The sequence below is a fragment of the Ascaphus truei genome, chromosome 8, assembly GCF_040206685.1.
Source record: "Ascaphus truei isolate aAscTru1 chromosome 8, aAscTru1.hap1, whole genome shotgun sequence".
In the NCBI taxonomy this organism is placed as follows: Eukaryota; Metazoa; Chordata; class Amphibia; order Anura; family Ascaphidae; genus Ascaphus; species Ascaphus truei.
This window is the reverse complement of record NC_134490.1, coordinates 19,125,257-19,141,423: the sequence shown is the minus strand read 5'-3', so window position 1 is coordinate 19,141,423 and position 16,167 is coordinate 19,125,257. Positions and strand designations below refer to the sequence as shown.

Sequence of the window (16,167 nt, the reverse complement as noted above, 5' to 3'; positions counted from 1 at the left end):
ATTGTTAAGGGGATGAGAGGAGAGGAGAGAAAGGGGAAGAGGAGAGGGAAAGAGGAGGGACGGGGAGAAAGGAGGGAGCAGGGGAATATAAGGATTCTGCTCGATCCGGCAGGGGAGAAAGGGGGAAAAGGGGGGGGCGGGGGAGAAGGGGGGGGCAGGGGAGAAGGGGGGGGGGCAGGGGAGAAGGGGGGGGGCAGGGGAGAAGGGGGAGGGAGGGGCAGAGGAGAAAGGGAAAGAGGTGGGAAGTGAAATTAAAGAGGGGTGAGAAAAGGAAAGAGGGGGAAGGAAAGAGGATGCATAAGAAGTTGTAATAATAAATAAAATAATTTCTGTCAGTATTATCATATTACACTACTACACTGATTTCAAAAAATATATACAATTTGTCATATTTTAAAATGTTTAAATATGCAAGTATTTTTACGTATTTGTATTCACATTTATATTGTATACCGATTAATAAAGATTGTTTTCCATGTCATTTGGATTACTCAGTTTCCAGCGCACACCGGTATGAGAGGGAGGCCTGGCGCATGCTGACATCAGCAGCTTGGTGTGGGACAGTCAGTGAGGGAGGCCCGCAGCTGGGGGAGAGCCGGGGTCCCACGGTAGCGAGAGGACCGGCAGCCGGGCCTGAGACCATCCCCAAGCTAGCTTTATTAAAAATGTATTTGGGGGACGGGGGACGGGGGGGCTGTATGTATTTGGGTGGTGGTTTTTTTTGTAGTTATTTGGGGGTGGAGGGGCTTGTATGTATTTGGGGGGGGTGGTTTTTTTTGTAGGTATTTGGGGTGGAGGGGCTTGTATTTTGGGGGATGGGGATTGTGTGTGTGGGTGGGGGAATGATTGTGAGGACAGGGGATTGAGTGAGAATGGGGTAATTGATGGAGAGGGGGACTGTAAGAGAAGGGGTGAGGGGGTAAGAGTGAGACGGGGGGAAATAGAGAGTGCTCTCAAGGTGTAAAATGGGGGGGACGGCTCGCAAGACCACTGCCAGGGGGGGGAGGGGGGGCAGTCATAACTCTAGTCCTGAGCCCCGGGAAATCTGTCTGCAGTCCTGCAGATCATTACTAGTTGTTTAATCCTAAAAAGCTGCAATAACATAAATTATTGTAAATATGGACCTGTAAAATAATTCTCACCTCATCAGCTCAGTGGAAAAAGTACTGTACAGTACACTAGTACAGAATGTACCATGGACCAAAGAATAAACATTAAAGATTACATCTGCATGTGCCTGAGACAAGCATAAAACACAAGAGAAATCATTGTTTTCTTCAATCTGATCACCCCAATTCCAAGCGCTGGAAGCATTTTTTTTTTTTAAATGATTATTACGGTTTCTGTTGGGAAGAAAAAAAATAAATCTAATCACCTTGTATATTATAAACTAATCCAAGACGCATACTAAAATATTCAGCTACAGTAGTTCGACATTGTATTGTTCAAAGAAAAAAACACAAGCTTCTTTAAATAAACTAGACCAGGGGTGGCAAACTCCAGTCCTCAAGGACGTCGTTGACTGAACCACCTGTGCTGAAGCAGGGACATCCATAAAACCTGACCTGTTGGTGGCCCTTGGGGACTGAAGTTGGCCACTCCTGGACTAGACTGACCTTCCAATAATATACAAAATAATTTACAAAAGTGCAGTGATCGGCCTGGATTCTATTCATCTTTATCAAAGCCCAGAGTTTCTTGTAAAATCCATCTACAGTATATACAATGTTGCACTGGCGTTATTGGGACAAATTAATTTCTTTATGACCACATTTCTTTATATGAAACATGGTCTAAAAATGTTTCATGTAAGATTCCTATTGCCCTGAGGGACATTGCCTTCTGCAATATAAATATATATATATAAAATCAAAAAATAAATAGATGATACCGTTCTGTGGCTAACGAAATGCTTTTATTTGTGCGAGCTTTCGAGATACACTGATCTCTTCTTCCGGCGATGTTACAATGAATGAAGCAAGCAAAAGGTATACTTAAACATCGCCGGAAGAAGAGATCAGTGTATCTCGAAAGCTCGCACAAATAAAAGCATTTCGTTAGCCACAGAACGGTGTCATCTATTTATTTTTTGATTATTGAAGCACGGCTAACACGGTACTGATACCTCTACATATATATATATATATATATATATATATATATATATATATATATATATATATACACATATACATATATATATATATATATATATATATATATATATATATATATAATGGAAATACAACTGTATGCTCATTTGCATGTCTTAGGCAGGTCTGCAACCCCGCCTTTCACCATTATCACCCAGCACACAGCACTTCCACTGCAGCAATGGGATTCTGGGAAATGACATGCAAATGAGCACACAGTGCCACTTTTTGCTTCAAAAACCATTTTTAACATGGTTCCCTATAGGCTTAAGCTTGCTGCATGGTCACAGCTTTGAGCACAGCCAGGGTTAAGATGCATAGCCAGAAAACCCACCCACAGACAGCTTTTTTTTTTTCACCCTCCCGAGAGGGTTTGGGGAGACCCTCCCCTCTCGTTCATCAGATCCCAATCCACTTCAGTGGTTCGGGTGCATGCCCTTGGACTGTCCAACCGAAGTCAGACCCGCCCTCGGTACGGGTACCCTGAAGATTTAAGCCCGAAAGCCTAGGTCTCCAGGTACATTGATGCCTTCCTCCGGTAGGATTCAGGACATCCGTCTCTTCCTCCCTCTGACCCGAGGCCCGCAAGGGAGTTCGCGTCATCTCCCCTCTTTCGAGGGTTGTGCGGGTGCACCCCAGCCCCGAAGGGCTGGTTGTTCGAATGCCATCCCCCCTTAGCCCGAAGGCTCAGGGGTTCTGTGGTCCGGGGCCTGGACACCACGTCTCAACGAGCTAGAGGGCCAAATGCTTGCCACAGACCTTTCCTACTGAAGCCCCAGATAGGATGGTACTGCATTTGGTCATAGCTGTGCAGGCCGAGAGGAGCATTCATATCGCCCTGATCTTAGCCAAAAGGCCGAGAAGCCACCCACAGACAGCTGTTTCGACCTTAATGGGTCTCATCAGTGTGGGGTTGGTTAACTGGCTATGCAAAGAAGCAATAAGGATGGGGTTTACCATACTGACTTAAGTTATGGTGAGTAAAAAAAGTGACAAAAACCCTCCACAGCAAAGCATATAGCAAATGGAAATACAACTGTATGCTCATTTGCATGTCTTAGGCAGGTCTGCAACCCCGCCTTTCACCATTATCACCCAGCACACAGCACTTCCACTGCAGCAAGGGATTCTGGGAAATGACATGCAAATGAGCACACAGTGCCACTTTTTGCTTCAAAAAGCATTTTGTGCTCATTTGCATGTCATTTCCCAGAATCCCTTGCTGCAGTGGAAGTGCTGTGTGCTGGGTGATAATGGTGAAAGGCGGGGTGGCAGACCTGCCTAAGACATGCAAATGAGTATACAGTTGTATTTCCATATGCTGTGGAGGGTTTTTGTCACTTTTTTTACTCATCATAACTTAAGTCAGTATGGTAAACCCCATCCTTATTGCTTCTTTGCATAGCCAGTTAACCAACCTCACACTGATGAGACCCATTAAGGTTGAAACAGCTGTCTGTGGGTGGGTCAGGCCTTGCTGCGCGCGCTGGACACTGACTTAAAGGACTGTATACCGAGGAAGTGCGTCACGTACTACTCGGTGTTCCACGGACTTTTCACAGGAACACACACAGAGGACGCAATCGAAGCCGGTTGGCGTCTAATGTGCTGTTTCAAGGACGTTTTACTATTCGCCAGGGAACGTTTGATCAAGGGGAAGAAGAGGATGTCGGTACAGGACTGTCGCAGGCTGCTCCACAGCCTGCTCAAGGACTATTCCATCTTTGACGGCCCTGAGGAGGAGGACTAAACACCCCCCTCCCCACCCCCCCCTTACTCCCCCGCCCCAAAAGTTTTTCTGTGCAATAAAGTTAGAGATAATGTGTGTATGATATGTCATGTTTGTGGTGCGGTGCACATGTATAAATGCACTGCACCGCCGTGTTCGTCACAGTTTTTTTTACTTTTGGGGAAACCATTAATAAAAATGTATGTGAGTTGTGTGGGATATGCACTGCGCCGTTGTTAACGTCGCGGGTTTTTTTTTCCGTTTGGAAAATGATTTATGTACTGTTATAATCTTGTTGTAAAGATTCGCTGCATAATAAAAGAATTTTCAAAACAAAAAAGCTGTCTGTGGGTGGGTTTTCTGGCTATGCATCTTAACCCTGGCTGTGCTCAAAGCTGTGACCATGCAGCTTAAGCCTATAGGGAACCATGTTAAAAATGGTTTTTGAAGCAAAAAGTGGCACTGTGTGCTCATTTGCATGTCATTTCCCAGAATCCCTTGCTGCAGTGGAAGTGCTGGGTGATCATGGTGAAAGGTGGGGTTGCAGACCTGCCTAAGACATGCAAATGAGCATACAGTTGTATTTCCATTTGTTGTTTTTGTCACACACACACACACTTTTTTTTTTTTTTTTCAAAGGCTTAAAGCCAACAGTTTATTGTTTACATGGAAACTTCGGCTGTTTATTCTCACCAACCTGGTTTCCATGTAGACATCAAAAGGTCTTATCATGGAAAAAAAGGGTCGTCTTAATCTTTTACGAGTTCTACCAATGTCTCCAAGTGAGTGGGGCTTAGCAGCCATATTTATTTAGGTTTTGGTATTATATATGTAGCAGGCTTCCCCCTGGCCCCCCTTACCTCCGCAGGAAAACGGGAACCCGTGGTATGTCGGGGAGCTACGGGGGCGGTCGCGTCGCCCAGGGCTCCCAGCGGCCTCAGTTACAGGACGCCGCCATCTTGCAGGAGCTCGCGCATGCGCAGTGTAGTCGTGCATGCACAGTACAGTGATAGGAGTGTCAGCGGCCATGTCACGGTTGACGCGAGGTCGCGCATGCTCAGAATGCACGCGGCAGCCATTTCAGGAGCACAGGGCCTCCCAGAGTTAGCACAGGCGCAGTTAGCTGTTGCGGCGGCCATTACAAGATTGCACGCGGCCCCAATGCAAAATAGGGCTGCAAGGGACTACAAGTCCCAGGATGCTTTGGGGTATACAGGTCACCTGATGCCAGGGAGCCAATAGGGCTTACAGCTTCCCTTGAAGGGAAAGATATATTGTTGCGCACTAGCCCAGGAAATCAGTGGGAGCTGGGTCACAGACAGGGGAGGGTGGGTATGTGTAGGGAGCAAGTGGCTCCTTTCACTAGGCCGGACATCCCCCTTAGGCCCCAACTCACCTCAGCTTGTGGTTGCTGCAGGAACTCCCCTTAGATAGGGACAGGGTCCTGTAGAGCCCAGACAAGTGAGGGTCCAGCCAGGAAACGTAACTATCCTGGCCATTGCTGTGAAGGTGAAACATCCTCTGCGTTAGCAGAGATAAGAGACATTATAAAGGTGGATCTCTCCCTGCGGGAGCCACTCACCGTTGAGGCGGAGGCATCTTGGATCATCTCCTGGAGCAAGGGATTCCAAGTCAAGCATCTGCGTGCCCGGGTGTGGACACATCCGACAGGTACAGTAAAGTCATCAAGTGCACCACCATACCGGTTTACACAGGCATTGATCACGCCTATAGTTGTGGGACTCCTGGGACTCTGGGTACCCAGTGTTGGGTGGGAATAAGGTGTGGGCTTAAGGCCCGGCGAGACGACGAGTAGTTGTACCTATTAGTGTCATAGAAGGACACGGTCATATTGTTTATGTATATTGTATTGTGTTATCTGCCCCTATAGTAAACAATATATATATATATATATATTTATATATATATATTCTACCCGTAGAATCCTACACAGGTGGAGGTGCTGTTTACGTAAGATCGTTCGAGAGGATACACCCCAAGCTCTCACTGACGGAGGTTCAGGCCTCCTGTGAACCCGACAGGTAAAGCACCACACCTGGTAATACATATAGATTCCCCCCACATGCATCTTATCTGCGATTGGGGGGGGGATGCAAACGGTGTTACATATATACACAGGTGATCCTCGGTATCCGACGGCCCGCTTTCCGTCGAATGCCTTATGCGACGCCGCATAATGCTGTCCGCTGCACGTGTTATCCAACGTCGGACCTGCTTAGCCGATGCTCACCGCCGCGGATTAACATCGACTGGCAATCCGATGGCAGTTTGCAGGACGCATTACGTCGGATAAGCGAGGAATGGCTGTGTATATATGTATACACACACACACACACACACACATATAAATACACACACACACACACACATATATACACACACACATATACACACATATACACACACACACACACACACACACACACACACACACATATATATACACGTGTGTGTGTGTGATAATTGCTACTTTAACTTTTTTTTCCCTTTAATCCGCACAATGACAACTGAAAACATATCAGTCGGTATAAGTCCCACCCCATTGGGAGAGGCCCATCCACTGACAGACTTATCTGCCCTATTTTCTTTGGGAGAGTGGCCTGAAGGAGATTTGTGCCAGAGTCTTGTGATGGGTAAATCCCAGAATCATTAACACCTGTCTATTCTATAACAACAACTTTAAAGCCTTCTGTCTGCGCAATCCTGCAGTTCCCAGCAGATAGAAACGTACATTGTATCTGTATCTGATAACCAGAATGTCTTGGTAAACTCAAGAACAAAAGACTTTCAATGCACAAGATTAGCCCCCTGGCTCTCAGGAGGGCCAGTCTCTGGTAACAGCGGGGTTAACACTTTTACCAGGCCTGGCACGTACAGCGTTTGCACTTTTTACACTATAAACCAACACCTTTTTTTTATTAACATGACCTTGGACAGGGACTGCAATTTGCCTTCTGTACTTGATGATTGTGACGTCTTTTAGTTGTGCTCTGTTGCCTGTCAGAAATTAATAACGGTAAAATTGATCATTCAATAACTTCTCGCCAGGAGGTAAAACACACCAGTTGAGTGGAACATCCTTAGTTAAAAAGGTCAAAGCAACTTCAATAATTGTCTACATTCCAGTTGCAAAGTCTACTGCAGATTCTTCATACAAAACACATTAGAAAAACATTTACCCCGTGATAGAAGCAATTCATTTAAATTAGTTGCATATCACTAAACAGCCTACCGTTGCCCTTAGTGAGCAGACTTTCGCTCATTTGTGTTTTGTGTAGTGACGTAGGGGTTGCCAGGTGTCCAGTATTGAACCGGACTGTCCTGTTTTTGGACACTCCAGTAAAAAATGAGAGGTAATACTGGACATGTATGTGTCCGATATTACCTCTCTGGACATAATGACATGACCGGCTTTTACCATAGTGTCCAGCATTTTTGAAGAAGCCACTTGGCAACCCTATGTATAACACCAGTGCATTGCCCAGTTCAGCAATACAAATTTGATTGCTAACAATTACAGACAAAGAGGGGGTAGAACAGACGTAACCCATGTTTAGTTCACAAATTCCTACCCTGTATAAAAAAAATGGTATATGTGAACTGATAGAATTAGACCTGTAATACTCTTCATATTCAAGCATTCTCCCAGGTCACATTTATAGAATCAAAGAGATTGTTACGGCTGCTGCTAACCATCTAGGAATATCATTCCATGCCCTACTGAGACGGCTCTCTTTCTTACATTGAGATACTGCAAATTCTTTATCCTGAACACACAGAGGATCCCAGACAGAAGCCCCCACAGATAAATGCATGCAGACCGTAATACAAATACACAGAGAATATACACCTACATCAGTCCTATACTCAAGAAAATCTAATCATGTATGGACCTTCTTCCTTTAATAACAGAGATATATCAAATATGTATAACATAATAATAAAACATCCGTGAAATACATAGTAAAACCACAGTGGGAGGATACCAAAAGCCTTTAGTCAGTATATAGCCAGAAATATATCGGTCAGAAATAACCACAGTACAGTCAAGTCTCTGGTATGGTAAATTCGAATATATATTGGATAAATGTATGTATGTATGTATGTATGTATATATGTATGTATATATGTGTATATATATATATATATATATATATATATATATATATATATATATATATATATACATACACACACACATACACACACATACACACACACACACTATATACATCTCTCCACATAAGAAGATAACAGACACAAATAACTGTGATTATTTCTATACTGACTACAGGTTTTTGGTATTTTTCAATAATCTCCCCATGTATTTCATGTACTTACTATGTATTGCACTGATGTTTTATTATTATGTATACACATTTGATATATCTCTGTTATTAAAGGAAGATTTGTAAAGGTATACGGTCCATACATTATTAGATTTTCTTACGTATAGGACTGATGTAAGTATATTCTATTTGTGTGGCTACTATATAGGGACAATAGATCTCAGAACATATTTATGCTCTATTTGCATTATGGTTTGAGTGCATTTATCTGTGACGGCTCCTGTCTGGATCCCATTTTAGGAACCATCTGTGTGTTCTCAATCTCTTACCCCATTTTTGCACCGACCTGCAATACGCACGCCTTCTGCCCAACCCATATACAGTATATTCATCAGGTCTACCGGGTTTCTGAAATTCTTTATCCAACCAGAAGACTGTCAGAAACTAAGAGGGGATATGATAACTAGTTACAAATATAATCAGGGTCAACACCAGGATCTTAAAAGAGAACTATTCATCCCAAGGACAGTACAGACGACACAGAGCCATTCCTTAGGATTGGAGGCAAAGAGATTTCACCAGAAGGAAAGGGTTCTTTACAGTAAGGGCAGTTAAAATGTGTAATGTATTACCCATTGAGACTGTGATGGCAGATACAATAGATAGCTTTAAGAACTGGGTAGACATTTTTTTTAGAAAGGAAAGGTATACAGGGATATACCAAGTAAATAAAATAATGATGTTAATCTAGAGAGAAATCTCATTGCCATTACTTGAGCCAGGAAGTAATTCATGTTTTCCCCTTATGAGACATATTTGGATAATGTTTCACAGGGGTTTATATGTTTTTCATCCTCTGAATCAATATACTGTAAACACAAATCTACAGTAGGATGAGTATATCTGTCTAAATGTAACATAGGTTGAACTCTATGGACATATGTCTTTTTTCATCTGCTATGTAACAAGCACAACAGAAAGGATACTCAGCACCAAAATGGCCAGGCCAAACAGTGTTAGAATGCAGCGGAGATGTCCTGTCCAGTAATGCCAGTGGGTGTGGGCCATGCGGTAGGTCAAGAGAGACTGAAGGCAAATGAACAGCATGCTGGTTGGAAAGGCAACACCTGCTCCAATATAATGAAGGACTTTGGCGTGATCCACCTACAAGCGAGAAAGATAAAACACAATATTAAAATGTCTAAATAAATAATAAAGTTGAAGGTTCAACTCTGAAAAAAATGGACATGGTGGCACTAATAAATTTTCTTATTCAGAAATCCGTGGAGCGCTGGATCCCTTCTTTTCCTCAGTGTATTTTGGATTTTGTGGCAGGTACTTGCTTGAACCAGCAGCACCAGTAAATTGTATGCATTTTTTCTATTTGTGGAGTGCAGCCTTAACCCCTCTTACAGTTAACTTTGCACAAGGCACATCGCCAGTGTATCTCTCCAATGTGAGATGAAATGACTTTCCAATGTTACATTAAATGCCTTATTATCTCCCCGCCTCCAGATGCCATGATTTGGTGAACGTGAAGCCATGATTTCTGCCTCATAAAATGGTGGAAGTACTGACATTGACAAGGCAAGGGAGGAGAGCGAGAGAAAGTGGGAGACGCGAGGGACGGAGGCGGTGGCAAGCAGGAGAAAACCCTGGGCTGAAAAAAAGAAATGAAGGGAAAAAAGATGTAGAGAAAAAGCAGAAGAAGGAGGAAGGACAGGAGAGAGAAGCAGAGGAAGCAGATATTGTAGATTTGAAAGAAAAAAAAACACATTAAGTAGTGGCTCCATTAGGATGAATTTCAAGATAATATAAAACAAACAAATTGGAAAATAAAAATAAAAAGTCCTTGGCGCACTATCAGGTGTATAAACCTGATATAAATGGAAGTCCCAATTCTTTGAATGTAGGGATGATTTGTGGGTCCGGAATACTATCTCTCAGAGTCCCTTGAATGGTGGATCTGAATCTGTAATTATACAAAACAAACCGACCATTGCGCAGTAACCTCTGGTTAATCGTTCGCTCCCACACCGCTGCTGGCTACTTACTTAAAAGTAGAAGATACTGGGCCTTGAAAGGTATCTTTAGCTTTCCCTCTAGTATGCAGGCTGGATATCTGTAGATTGCCAGATGGTGTAGACACTCTCTGCACAGTTGCTTACAATAGCATATAATGAAATGAAAATAGAAAAAAACCAATGTATAATTACAGATTCATATCCACCATTCAAGGGACTCTGAGAGATCGTATTCCGGACCCACAAATCATCCCTACATTCAAAGAATTGGGACTTCCATTTATATCAGGTTTATACACCTGATAGTGCGCCAAGGACTTTTAATTTTTATTTTCCAACTTGTTTGTTTTATATTCTCTTGTCACTGTTTGTACTAGCCTTATGGATAGGTTCGTTGTTACTCCTTAGGCAACTACTCCTTCATTCCTTAGTCTGGGGCTTTTATAGAAGATATAATCAGTTCACATCACTTTCATTCATTATCTTGTATAGTATAGTTTAGGTTGTTTAATAGGTTGAGCGCTAAGTATATGTTTATGTAATATCTCTTTTCACCAAATCAGGATGAATTTCAAGTCTGCAATGATAAGGGACGCTATGTACTGTGCTCCGATTAGTGTTGGACAAAAGTGCCCACCCCTGTGCACAAAATGATGTGACCACTTTACCGGCAAGGCATACAGTTTGTGGGCAACGGCATCAACTTGTGAGTATTATTTACCAAAGCTAAGCTGTGGATTAACAGTCTTAAAACTTCAGGCTCGCAATTGCGAGCCCTTCACCTTCAGAACACCTCCTTTTAGTAACTGGTGCAAGGTTTGGTTCTGCAGTTAGATTTGACACGTTCATCTGGAACCCGTCATAGTACCAGGACTCCCACTGGCATGAATGAACTGCAATGAAGACAGTGCTACTAAAATGGCCCCTTAACCTTTATCCCACCAGACAGGTCAGCCTTGCAATTTGCTGCTGGTCGCTCTAGCAGCAAAAGGGTTGAGGCAGCTAATTAAGTAGCATTGCTACTTTAATAAAACAATGCAGTATAAGTGTGAATGCCACTTTATCTTACGTCTCACCTACTATCCACACTGATGCACTACGTGAAGCCGGAATGAACCATCATGGTTTCCTGGTGTGAATGGCGCAAAAACAAAATGTCGTGTTCTCTGGACTGAATTCCTATACCAATTTGAACCAAATCAACATGGAGTTTCTGTTTCTCATTTTTAGTCTATAATTTGGCATAGAATACATCTGCATATGTCAGACACTGCAGTTATTTCCTCGTAACAAATCTTCCTGACCAAACATCTAGGTTGTCTCAGGCTCAATTAAGAAAACACATCCACCCTTGGCACTTGTTGGAACCCTAAGGCATTGAACAGCTAGAACAAGCACGTTACATAAAACTCATAAAAATATTACATAAATTGTCTCTGAAGTGCATTTGTGTTACACATAAAAGCATGATCCACCCTGTAAGGTGTATCTCAACCAAAGCCCTGTGTCCCCTGTGGGTGCCTCAGGTTACACTGAAGGGCTCCACGTAGGAAAACAAATTAGGATTTTAGTGCATTGTGGATTAAATCTATTTTAAGTAATATACAAACTACTTTTACAAACAATGTAATTATGGTAGAACTGTAATTGAAAATGTATTAGTCATTTTTATTTTTAAGTTTCTTTCCAGGTGAATGAGAGCGTGCCTTAACAGTGGGATCATATAAATCCCCAATCTACTGTATATTGTACCTCATTTGAAAGACATTTAAACATTTATCATGAAACCTTATTATCAAGTTATCACCCTAGAAGAAACTAAAAAAATATATCTTTATTTTAACCAGCTTTTCAAGGTCATCAGAGCAGATAACATATTTATATACATTGTCTTGTTCAATGGCCCTTATTCAACACACTGTGAAACCATCATTCCCTTGAGAATTAAGACGTTACCTTAATTGAAACCAAGATGAATGAGCCCTGTTACTTTGCGTTTAGCTAAATTCTTCACTTGCAAAGGGGCAGAAAACTTCTCAGCACATTGAATAGGGACAAATAAACCCTGCTGCATAGATTTATAACTTAGATCTTGGTCTTTAACTTAGGCAGATAAAATGACCTGAACAAGCCAACAAAGGATTTGTACTGTATCTCAAACTGGGCTGCCATGTGATTTTTTAATGTATCAACCATGCTCTCATTATGCTGGTAACTGATTCAAGACAAAGAAAATAAGTTTAACTGATTTCCTCTACAAGTGTCCAAACTCTGCATCTTTTGCCTGAGTGAACCACATGGCGGAGATGGTTAAAATACCAAGACAACTTTGACAAACAAAGATGAAGGGAGCTAAAATCCCATTGCTGGACTATGAATATCTCCATGTTTCACATGGAGAAAAGTGAGTACCCTGTATCTAGCACAACCACCACGTGGTTGTAGTTCTATAGCTTGTTGTAACACATGCAGGGAGAGGCTGTGTACGCCTACTAAAACCTGCTCCTCTCCCACACTTGCCAAGATCGCCCCTTAGTAATGGAAACAACAAACATGAAATCACTCAGGCACAGTGGCACCTCCTTACAGATCTTCAATACAAATTAGTAACATTGCTCCAAAGAAAACACAGATTGATTTAACAACCCAATGGATGGTGACTAAATTGGAATAGAATCCCATTGTTTACTGTACAGAACTCAAACAGCAGTGTCATGACAATATCACATGAGATATTAGGTATTGTAATCAATCTGGTGCTTCAGAGGTTAATGTGGTTACCATTTGTATAAAAAAAAATACAAAAATGGTTTTATGTATGGCCTGTTTAACCCTTGGCCTTGAGTTTAAGGATTGATATAAGTTGGAGATAAGGGCATCTATTTTGCCAGAGAGGGGATTCATTTACGGCCGCTGACATCCAAGTAAACAGGACACTTTTAGAGGTGCTTTAAAAAGCATTCTGTGGAGGGTTCAGCGAGGTTCAGGGGGCGCGGACATCTAAGAAAGTATTCCACAAGAGAGTGAATTTATTCAAAAATGAGGATATCTGGTGATCACCTCTATTCTAAAGTATAACGTTCAGATATCTCTAATCGTTGCAAGGAGACGCATGCAATAAGACCACACACTACATGGGTAAGAGGTGCCAAGGACAGATATCCATTTGTCACTCAAATTTAGGAGCAAGACGGTTACACCCGTCAGAATCGGCTGACTCGATTGATATTACTCACGTGTGTTAAGTGTTAGAGAAAGTAAGTTATGAGTGAATTTATATATTGAGGCAAGGAGTTAAACGTCTTTTTTTTTTCTAAAACCGTCAACCTAGCAGCTGATTTATTACAGGGGTGGGATTATGTTGTTTCAATGGGGAAAAAATAGTAAATAAATTTTAGCAGGGTATTATGAAAATCAGAATTCAATAGGTGTGTTTGGGACCAAACACTTGCATTTTCATATTTCTACATTAGTGACCTCTCTAGGGGAAAGCATATGACATGTGGTAACTTACTGTATAGGAATTTCTGTTTTCTGTTTTATCCTGCTATTTTAAGAAACTGTTCTGCATTTATTGTAACTGTATGTTCTTGTAATCCATTTTCTGCAATTTAAGCGCTGTATTTTATATATTAAAAACATTCTTTAATACATAATGCTTTGGGGCTCTGAATGAACTGTTGCACGCTTTGTACAGAGTATTTACATTTTCAGACACATTTTGCTACAACAGATCTTTGTGTTAGGTGCATAATTTTTTCTGTAATGGACAGGGACTTGAGACCCTGGCAGATATATATATTAATTACATGTTTTGCATACTTCTCAGGTGGTGGCAGTGGATAGATATGATGGTAAGGGGTTAATAGTAACTAATTGAAAGTACCTTGCAGAGGAGAAAGGTGAGTTGGCTAGAGTAGCCGTGTGTATTAACCCTGGTTGCATATCTCACACTTGTGTGCTGCTCATTACAGATATATGGGAACGGATTGAGGGGAGACATTTGAGGGAACTTTGTGAAGGTGAAAAGTGGGCCAGCTTGAGAGCTGTGTACCCTTGTCCCGTATGCAAGTCACATCCCACAGGTGTGCCGTACGTGACAAGTAGTTTCTCTCCATCTAGTACTCTGTCAGTTCTTCTGATATATATTTTTTTCTTCCACGTTGCTAAATAATAATATGGCCTCAGAGGGAACACGAAGAGGTAGACGCACTTGCAAGAAGTGCACAGGAATTATAATACAATACAGGCTTATGTGTATAGTACTGATTTATTATAGGAAAAGGGTGCACAATATTGCTGTGGACAATATGACCACAGACATATCATTTATATGGTTGTAAATTCAATGTTTTTAAACGACATAATATTTACAAAAGATATACTGTATGCACATAAAATATGCTAAAGTAATCTCATATCGTCTCAAAGTCCTCATAAAGGAATCACCCTCCAATGAATCCACCATTTAGTTATTAAAAATGCAGCGTAAAATCTCAATCATGAATACAATCAATGTAAGGATGAGATGGACACCAGGTTTGCCAAAATAATATCCAAAATGTATTTAAATGTGCATGTTAGCGCTCGTCTTCTGCAATGAGCTTGCAAGGGAACTTCTAACATTCTTTCTGAAAAGGAGTCTTTTTTCATGCGTCTTACCGACAGACTATTCAATAATGATAATAATACCAATAGGAAAATTCACTGTAAATGGGCAAAGATGTAGAGTATGTGCAGAAATGTGCACTGTACAATACACATATGGAATGCTATATTCAATCAAGGGTGAGTAATGCCACTACCATCTTATAGTTCAATCTCCTAGGCAGCTCCAGGTATTTATACATCAGCTAATCCTCCCTTGTAGGCTTGATTAAAATCAAAAGTAACCCTCCTCTCATGGAAGTCACATCAGATTGACTATATACATTGCAGTGCTCAGTCTCTCCGGGCCTTTGCAGGGTGCTGGGTAAGTGCAGGCTGGGCGTGGATGCTTGAATATAACAAGGACGGGCGACAGGAACGTTTATGGGGAAAAAAGGTGCTTTGACAGTCATCAGTAATGCTTCACAGACACGGACATACTGGGTATTTGACAGCAATTTTTGGCAAACAATATCACTCTGGCCTACACCCCCTGGTAGCTCTCACTCCTACGCTGTGGAGGTACTTAAACTTGCTACCCATAAAAAAGGATAAATTGGCAGTATCTTCAATGGGATTAGTAATGGTCCACCACTTGTTGAGTGGGCCCTTCTGGCATACACTTAAGGCTCCTGATTGAACAACCCACTACTGAGCACGGCATACTTTCTCCATACCTATTGGATGAAGAATGCACGAGGAAAGTTCCGGTTAGGCCAGTCCAAACATACTCCGGAGTTACTATGCTTAGAACTCCATACCAAAAGCATGCTTCCTCCTTTTCAACAGCGAGAACAATTGAGGGCCTTTACTACTGGTGCTTACTTAATGGGCACATTCCTAACTGGAAACAACAAACGGTGACAGGACACAGCTTAATACATTTGGCTATACACACAAACCTATTTATAGGACTCACAGTGAGGACCCTTGTCAGAACTCTTAAGAACCCGATTCTAGAACATAGGGTGGAGCTACAAATACCCTCTATACAAACACTATAATGACATCATGGGTCACAAGACATACAAGGGAATTGGAAAGTCATCCTACATCCCATGATATGGGGGGTGGGGAGGATAACCTGAATGAGCCCACACAGTAAAGCCTTTTACTGAAATAGTAGCCCCAAAAGAGGGGAGTGCACAAATATGCATTGTCTTTCTATTCCTTCATTTACCCTCAACAGTATTTCCATCTGTAGTCGGTGCAAAAAGTGCAGAGCCCTCAGTACCAGGAACACAGCTCAAATCTAAAACAGCTGTTTCTCTCCAGTCCTCTTGCATAAAGTTTTTTAAGCTGGC

At 41.9% G+C, this 16,167-nt stretch overlaps 1 protein-coding gene across 4 annotated transcripts in view; it reads right to left on the bottom strand.

Moving 5' to 3' along the window:
• The window catches only part of LOC142501185 (transmembrane protein 150A-like), a 74,528-nt gene that overhangs the window by 3,271 nt on the left and 55,090 nt on the right, over positions 1 to 16,167 (bottom strand). For 3 of the 4 annotated variants that reach the window (XM_075610698.1, XM_075610696.1, XM_075610699.1), the window contains one exon: positions 9,179 to 9,356. In XM_075610698.1, the coding sequence (XP_075466813.1) occupies positions 9,179 to 9,356 (178 nt within the window). Of the gene's footprint in view, positions 1 to 9,178; positions 9,357 to 10,246; positions 10,356 to 16,167 lie in introns of all 4 variants that reach the window. The other variant, XM_075610697.1, reaches the window with a different exon arrangement.